The sequence below is a fragment of the Spinacia oleracea genome, chromosome 1, assembly GCF_020520425.1.
Source record: "Spinacia oleracea cultivar Varoflay chromosome 1, BTI_SOV_V1, whole genome shotgun sequence".
In the NCBI taxonomy this organism is placed as follows: Eukaryota; Viridiplantae; Streptophyta; class Magnoliopsida; order Caryophyllales; family Amaranthaceae; genus Spinacia; species Spinacia oleracea.
In genome coordinates, this window is record NC_079487.1 from 118,130,612 (window position 1) to 118,140,108 (window position 9,497).

Here is a 9,497-nt window from a genome sequence, read left to right on the forward strand (position 1 = left end):
TCTCAATGCACATTAATTAGTCGTTAAACCGCGTACAAAATACCAAACGTAAAAAACAAAAAGAGACGGAGAGAGTAGTCCGTACTCCGTAATTTATAAAGCCCTACCAGCCAACTCTGGACAAATATATATCTCTTTCAATTTTTATTTTATTTTAATAATAAGTAGTAGTGATTTGCGTTCTCTTGGTTCCTTACATTTTTTTCTCACATTTAAACGGATCTTTCATTCCAAACCAACGAACAAAAATCTTAATATAGCAATCAAACATAAAACACAGGTTAGTTAACTGGTACTATCACTCAATTTTCTCCAACACAATATGAGCCATGGCAAAATGTTGACTTGACCTGTTTTCTAATTAAACTATTTTCTTGAAATAAAATGTTTAGAGAACTATAATTCAGAATTTCAGATAACTAAAATTGAAATAGATAAAGGATTGACCATAACCAAACAGAGAAAAATAAGAAAATAATAATAAAGCCCTAATTAAACTAATGTAATTTTTTTTTTAATTTAAAATCTATTCATTAGTAAAAAGTCATATGACATCTACAACAAAAATCGAATTTAACAAATATATAACAAATTGAATCAAAAAGAGGTATTCCTTCATCAAAACTACCATCGTTGGGAAGATCTTGCACTGTGGGACATATCGCGCTGGAACATACAACCTTTTCGGAGAGACGATCTAACGATTTGTTGTAGCCGCGATGACGGTTTCCATCCTATTCATTTAAGTCAATTTAAAATTTTGATAACTGGTTCAATCTCGTATAATTCTTTATCAACGAACCGAATTCACGACGATACTCCACCAAAACTATACTAATACTATAACCCAAATACTCAACTAATCCCACCTTCCCACCACAGGGGAACTTACTACACTCAAACGATGTAGTTTTATTGAATCTGAAGACAAACACATGAATAATTAAACCAAAAGGGCCGGAGGAAGAAATTTGACTATTTCCGGCCTAAAAACCCTTTAAAATTTGTAAACCTTAGAGAGAAAAAAAAAAAAAAAAAAAAAAAAAAGAAAGAAGAAAAGAGGACGGCTAGGGTTTAGGAGAGTTTGCAAAACCTAATGTAATTGAAACAAAGAATCCGGAGATATTAGAGTTTCAAGATAGGTGATGGAGTAGGCAATATCATCACCTCTTTTATGTTGTGCAACATATTTATTATTAACTTGGACATATTTCAAAGTATCTTGAGTTGCATCAAGAACAAGCATATGTTCCATATTTGTGTTCTTTTTTTCCATAATCATAACCCTAGCATTACCAGTAATCTTCAACAAGCTATGCTCATCTCCCATATACCTCCAATCTCCTCTATGCTTGAACAATCTCTTCCACGACTCGCGCCCTTCATCGTTGTCACATCCCTCCAACATCCAAGTCTCAACACATGTGGGAACATCAGCATCTCCCCAAAAAGAATCAATAGTTTGACAAACACATAAATTATTCCTTCTTGTGATTCCAACGAATGCTTTTACGGTATACATGTCCTTAGGCTTGATATGTTTTGTGATCCTTCCCTTCATATCAGATGTTCTCTCAAATATTTCTTTAACCAAATCAAATTTAAGTATATAATAATCAGTTATTGAACCCCAATTGCTACATCGAGGCCCAACAACCCAATGAAATTTTTCATGGAGTTGAACTGCCTCCTGTATTTTAGTAATCGAACGCCAATTACTCCAAGGTTCATAGTTAATTTGAGCATATGTCGTTGACGATCCCATTCCTTGAACAGCAACATTGAAATCTAACAATCTCCACTTTCTTTTCTTAAATGAGTAAACATATATTATTGATTCTGAATCTCTCCTATAATAGCGTGTAGCTACCACCAACAAGATCTTATAGTCATTGATCGAGGAGGCAAACCCGAACCCGGATTTACAAATGCTATACCCATTTATAGGTGATTCGATATCTCGATATTCGTTTGTGATTGGATTCCAAACTATGATCACATTTGCGTTTATGACATGTAAGCAAACAAGACCGTTACATGACCCTAGACTTGCTTCTACTGGTGGGGTCACCGATACGAAGTTTCGATCCACCTCATTTTTGGTGTTTTCTTTGTGGTTAAGGTCCAGATTGAGTGAGAATATGTAGCCTTCTGATCGGAAGAAAAGGAAGGATGGAATTAAAGGCGACTTTTGAGATGAACAATGGTGAAAGTGAGATTTGTGAAATAAAGGGTTTGTGATTATTGATTTCCATGTTTTGCAGGTTGATCTTAAACGAACCAGAGATTTTGCAGGTAATCTCACGAGTATTTCAGAGAGCAAATCATCGGATAAGTGCGCCGCCATTGATCAAATGATTTTTCCTATGCTGATTTTCCTAGCCCTAACTAGAGGGTAATTAAACGAAAATGTTTTTATTTTTTTGGGATTAGGTTTAGAAAAATTATGCATAGTTTAATGAGTTTATATTCAAGGAGTATGGGCCCTAAACTTTTACTTCTTTCTGGGCCCTAAATTTCACCCCAAAAAAATAAAATTTATTCTCTATTTACACTTTGGTATCAGGCTTTGGCCTCGCTTTGTTGTCAAGTCTTACGGTATAAAAGGTCAAATCTAGAAAGTTGGAATAGGAATGAAAATATGAAACCATGATAGTACGGGTTGAAAATTGATTGTTAATATCATCTGTTTCGTTTTAGTTTTAAAAGTTTTTTTTGCCCTTTATTTGATATCTGGAATTTTGGTATTAGCCAAATCAACCTCCTTGGACCTCTAAGTTATAATACAAACCTCAAATCTTGGTGCTTAATTTGGGGTATGTGTTTAAATTATTTAAAAACTGGGTTAGGTCAAGCACAACACATACTCCCTCCGTCCCGAAATACTCGATCCGGTTTGACCGGCACAGAGTTTAAGGGACTTGAAATGACTTATTTAATTTAATGGGTAGTAGTTGATAGTGGGGTATTATTTTAATGCAATTAGTGGGAGGTGGGTTAAGAGGTGCGGTTGGGGGAGAGTAGGGGTTGAATTTTTAATTATTTTTTGTATGGAGTAGGGGGTAGGTGGGTTAATAGGGTTGGAGTGAGAAATAATATAATATTGTTAGAATATTTCTATTTTTAGAAACAGATCAAGTATTAAGGGACGACCCGATAAGGAAAACAGGTCAAGTATTCCGGGACGGAGAGAGTAGATGTTAATATAAACAATATTTTAGTACAACACTAATAAAAAAAATATTTTTAATGAAACAAAATATTGTCGTGTATTATAGGATAAAAAAGAGAAAATAATCTATACTTAGTCTACAAAAAACAAAATGACATGCGATTTGGTCATCCCTTCGTTTTCCTCCATCAATTTGGTTTTTTTCCCAAGTTTTTTATTTTGTTGTTTGCTATATTTTACAACAACGGTCTCTTCCACTTCCTCTTCCTCATACATCATCAATTCACCAATTTATTCAAACATCTTCCACTCCATTTTCTCTTTTAACACTAATTCACTATTTAATTCATGTATTCTTTCAACCTTCAGATTCTACCTCTATTTAAATCAATTCTACTGCCCACTAAAGCTCCCTCTTGAATAGCTCTCCAAACCGCCATCATTTACGTATGATTGTATGAACCGGCGAGAATGCTCTTATCGTTTCACGTCCTTCACTACTATGGCCTGTTGGTGAACAGATAACCCAACCTACTCCTGCATGAACATCAAACATGTTCTCTTTTACTTTCGTTTTCTTCCAGGCACCATCTGTGATGATTGTGATAGGCGGATCACCACCTGCAGTTTCTGTACTCCAAAAAGTAGTAATTAGGTCCCAATACCAAGTTGATAAAAATCAACTTTCCTGCTTGCGACATTGAGCAGAATTTGCAGCACCCTAGCATAAATAAAGTTGAACTTCTGCTACAACCTCCTATCCACTTTCATAGGGCATCCAAGATAGGTGCCTTGCTCTACTTTATTCTTGACCCCCCGATGGTTTCCTCATATACCTGGCAAAGGTTAACGACGTGTTAGGGCTGAAGATCACAAAGGATTTCTCAAAACTTACCATTTTTGCGGAAAGTTTGCAGAACATGTCAATCGTTTCTCTCAAAAGAGCACATGAATGAGGTGATGGCTTAAAAAATGCATTATCTGCAAAGAATAAGTGATTCGACTTCGATTTCGTTCTCCACATATGAAGGCCCTCTAACAGTCCACGTTTTTGTAGATTTGTCGACATCTATCGAGAAAGGACTTCCATGCCTTGAATAAACAAGTATGAGGAGAAAGCATCTCTTTGTCTTAACCCACCCGTAAGGGGGGAAGAATTATGTTATTATCTGTTTCTTTGATCAGTTGAACTCTAAAACGTACCGAGAAATACCTCTGGATATAATAAGGATGACTATATACTCGATCTTACCTTATGTTCATGAGCAGGCATCAAGCGACAAAGGAATTAGGAAATGCACACTTATCCCTAAGGACAAGTGGGAGACTCAAGGAAATAATGCCCTTGGTCCAAGTATACATTTAATGATAAGTAAATGCGGTTCAGTATTAATTAACAAGTTAATAAATTCAGTGAAATCAAGTGAACTGAATGCCTAACTAGAGGTCGCTTCAGTTCAAGTAGAATTAATAATACTAATCCACAACTTACTCTTGACTGAACCTGTAGGGTCACACAAATAGTATGTGAACGGATCAAGTATTTAAGTGAATATATTTATTCATTAAGTACGCCATTTATGAACATTCAGAAATGACAGATCTCGGTTCCAGTGGGAGCTGAAATCGTCAAAAGGAAAAATAAAGAATACTCCGGAAATGGTGATATTGCCGGAAACGGAAATATGGTTCATGACTAAATCAAAATATTATCCAAGTCGTAGATGTTGTCGGAAACGGAAATATGGCTCGTATCGGAAAATATATATCATCGGAAATAGAAATATTATTGGAATCGGAAATATTGCCGGAAACGGAAATATTACCGGAATCGGAAATATTGTCAGAAAAGAAAATTATTTCCGGAATCGTAAATATTAACAGAAACGTAAATATTTTTTTCGAAATGGAAATGAATTCCGGAATCGGAAAACGAATCTGAAGCTCAACGAGCGACAAGCCGGCAAGCGAGCCAACCCATCGCTCGACGAGCAAGGCAGTAGCCATGGGCCGCGCCAAGCTACAAGCAAGGCAGGAGACATGGGACGCGCCCTAAGAACAAGGCAGCAACCATGGGTCGTGCCAAGCTACAAGCAAGGCAGAAGCTTTATGGGTCGCGCCAAGCTGCAAGCAAGGCAGCAGCTCATGGGTCGCGCCAAGCCTGCGGCAAGGCAGCAGCGCATGGGCTGCGCCCAAGCTGCGAGCAGCGTGTGTGCAAGGCCTGCCGAGGCATGGGCCGTAGTACGTTGGGCCGAGGCAGCACGCACACCAGCGTGGCCCTTGTGGCTGCGTTGGGTTGTTTCATCTTGGGCTCCAAGAAATATCTAATTGCTTAATTCCCTTGGATTAAGTATTCCAAGTCTTACTAGAATTATTCAATTATTAAGAGTTTAATTAATGTTGCAATTCTAATTGAATAATAATTTCAGTCCTAATAGGGTTGGTAATTCTATTCCTAGCAAGACTCAAATTCCTTATTTCCTACACTATAAATATTAGGCTAGGCAGATCCGAACGTGATGTGGACTTTCTACGGAGGGGCAAGGTTTGGGGCTCTAAAGACTTGTTCTTGTTCGGTTCAGGAGCAGCTAGGGAAGGCACACATCACATTGTATGTCACCTAAATTATGCTAATTGACTATGTGGCAATTAATTTGGATTCTGGCTTTATGATTTTTCCGCATGAATTATATTGTTGTATTATTCATAACCTAACAGCTCCTGCATGCGATGGTGTGGGAGGTCATCCGTGACACTTGAGTTTGATAGCTAAAAACCGTGTACGTATTTGTTGTAATGAGTGTAGTTATAACTATTTAATACCTTAAGTTTACCGAATAACTGAATACAAATTTATTGTATATTAGGGTAACATATTATGACCCAGTTTTAGTTGTTACACTTCTAAATTAGGAATGACCCAACAATTATTATATTGTCTCTCTTCCCACTATTCCCCCCCACCCACACCCTCTCTCATTAAATTTTAAAAAAATACCCCACTAACTCCTATACATCTACTTTTTCGATAAAATAACAATTGACAACCAAACAACCACTTATCACCTAAAAATTTGTGCAAAGGTAAGTGTAACGACTAATTTGGGAGGGAGTAACTTTTTTATACTATAAATTACTCCCTCCGTTTCTTTTTGTTTGTTACGTTTGAACTTTTGCACGTTTATTAACGTATAATAAAGATTCTTTTTCTTTTTATTGAAAAAATAAACTCAAGTAATACCTCAATCCACTAATCATTACAACAACCAATAAGATTGTTTTATTTATAAAATGAACCAATAATGGAAAAGCACAAAGATTGCTAACTTAACATATTTGGGAAATTGTAAAGAAATTTAATGAGTTGAATTTTTGACCAATTAAAATTAAAAGATGGCACAAAAAAATATAGTATAATAAGTTCATAAAAGGAAAGATTCTCTCACGTAACAAACATTGTGAAACACCTTAAAAGGAATACGTAACAAACAAAATGAAACGGAGGGAGTAATATATTTTTCGGGATAAGCTTTCGAAAGGTTACGTTACTACCTTGATTTGTACATTAACTATATATGAGGGATTTCGAAGATATGTTTTTTATTAAAGAGAAAAATTTATATATATTATGCACATTATAACGAATTAATTGTTAAAAAAAAAACCATTATAATGGACTACTCCGTATATACGTGTCGTAATAACTTATGTTCGGGCCCCCCTGTGGAGCCCACTGTTCTACATAAATTACCAAAATACCCTTCTAGGGAAATTACTGAAAATACCCTCAAACACAAACCTCTTGATGGGCTCAGACCAGAAGTTAGGGGCCCATATCTCAGCCTCTTACAGGCCCAAGATTCCATACCCCTACACTTGCCTATATTTACTAATAATGCCATCCTGCATTACTATAAATATGTCTCACATAATCATTACTGAGGTAGGCAATTATTCCCACACTGACTCTCTCACTACTTTCTCTCTCTACAAGAACTGACTTGAGCGTCGGAGAGGGTTTTCTCGGGAACCCCCCCGAGCCAGTTTACGTTTGCCGTTTTTGTAGAACAAACCACAACCGATTGGAGGAAAACGACAGCCTGGTTGAAGAGGCTTCCCCTATTTTCACACTTAGCATTTTCTTCGCAGAAACAGTTGGTGCCGTCTGTGGGGAAGTCAACTACAAGCCATGGTTAACACTCGACGAACCAGGCAACACTCCTCCTCTCATCGATCAGAGTCCTACCCCAATTACGTGTTGATGCCTACTCCGAGGAACGGAGATGATCACGATGGTGATCAGGACCATGAGAATCAACAGCCCCATGCCGAGGGTCACCCTGAGAACTTGGTCACCCGAAAGGATCTAGAGTATTTGGCTGCTCAAGTCAATGAGGCTATCCACAACCTCCAAGGAATGGGAGAAGGACCTTCAAGGAAACATCCAAACCACCCTACCAGCTCAAAGGTGAGCACAACATCTCATACCATCCACAGGGCACAACCCCGAAGTGTGAAGGACAGGCTAGGTGACAGGGGTGGGGCACAGCCTCACCCTCGCCAATCAAGGGCCAGCCAAGATGCACGCCGGGTAATTGAAGATCGACAACTGCACAGAGGAGACCTTGATGCTCGAGACCTCTTGCACAGAAGGCGCCTCGAACAAGCCAGAGAAGCCATCAGGAATGATAGGATCACCCGAGGTCTATCCCCCTCTAGTGCTAAGACTACGGCCTCCGCACGAGACCCCCCCACTCCTTCAAGACAAGTCAGACCGATCGAGGTCAGCTCTCGAAGGACATCTCTCAGGAGGCACTCACTTTCTCCTATAAGGAGATGTCACTCACCCTCTAGCCGGGCTAGAGGCCGTTCCCCCAGGACAAGGGTTTCATCCCTCGATCAACAGCCAGGGACTCATTCCTCTTCTCATCGCCCAAGGCATCACTCACCCTCAAGAATAGGAAGGATCCCTCCACGCCGTGAGCGAACATACTCGCCTCTCCCAGAGAGTAGAGGTAGGCATACCTCCCCAAGAGGAAGATGGGACTCCCCTCCACCAAGAACTGATAGGCACAGACATACCTCGTCATTGCAAGAGGCTCTCACTCCCTTCTCCCAAGAAATAATGAACACCCCCCGCCGAGACAAAGTGAAGGTCCCTACCATCGAGCCTTTCGATGGAACTACGGATCCAGAAGAAAACATGGCCGCCTATGCGGCTCAAATGAACGTTCAGACTGGATGCGGAGCTACTTGGTGCAGGTACTTTCCCACCACCTTGAAGGGTCTTGCCCTTATATGGTTCAACAAGCACGTACCAAAGGGAAGCATCAAGAGCTACAGTGAGCTTGAAAAGGTTTTCATCAGCCAATTCGCGGCGGGTCGGAGGCACCAAAGGACAAGTGTCAACTTAATGGCAGTCAGACAGGGAGAGACGGAGACCCTTCACAATTATATTAAGAGATTCAATGAAGAAGTCCTAAAGATACACAATCTCAAGGACGAAACCAAGTTCGCAGCCCTCTTGGCAGGTCTTCAGCCAGATGACTTCAAGTTTGAATTGGTCAAGTCCAGGGTGTCCAACCTCGATGAAGCAATGGAGAAGGCCCAAATGCACATTCAAGCCACAGATATTTGTAAGATCAATTGGGGTGGTGAGAGTGGAACAAGGCAAAAACAAAAGCCAAGACCTAACGGCAGCCACGACCAAACTCAGCCCTCCCTCAAAAAGTCGGTTATGGTTGATGACCATGGTGAAGATCCGAGGTACAACCGCAATAGGCGGGAGATTTACCTTGATCTCAAAGGAAAAGACATCCTCCCTAAGCCACCTGCAATCCGTACGCCCGAAGCAAAGCGAGACAAGTCACTTTGGTGTTAGTTTCACCACGAGTGCGGGCACACCACAAAGAACTGTAGGGAGCTGAAAAAGGCACTGGATCACTTGGCTGACAAGGGCAAGCTGAATAATTACTTAAGGAAGAATCCCCAAAAAGCAAAAGCCAAAGAAAAGGAGTCTCTTAGTGATGATACGGGAGACTACATTGGAGTGATAGCCGGAGGCTTGGCAACAGGCGGGTCTGTGAGCAAGGCGGAGGATAGCCTGTGGGCACTGGAACAACAAGTCCTAAAAGTGGCATCGGCTTCTCAAACAGCCCCGGTGATGACATTTGGTGGGAACACTAGTCATCCAATTCAAGAGTCCCATGACGATCCGCTGGTCATCGAGATGAAAGTCGCTAACTCAACGGTAGGGCGAGTGTTAGTGGATAGTGGATCATCCGCCGACATCATTACTCTAAAGTGTCTAGAAGGGCTCAAGTAT

General features: G+C 39.9%; 1 protein-coding gene across 1 annotated transcript; it reads right to left on the reverse strand.

Annotated features, from left to right (window-relative positions):
- Window positions 1–605: 605 nt before the first annotated feature.
- LOC110783992 (putative F-box protein At3g24700) lies at window positions 606–2,558 on the reverse strand. Its single transcript, XM_021988404.2, has one exon. The coding sequence runs from the start codon at window positions 2,345–2,347 to the stop codon at window positions 1,094–1,096; it is 1,254 nt and encodes a 417-aa protein (XP_021844096.2). The 5' UTR covers window positions 2,348–2,558; the 3' UTR covers window positions 606–1,093.
- Window positions 2,559–9,497: the final 6,939 nt, after the last annotated feature.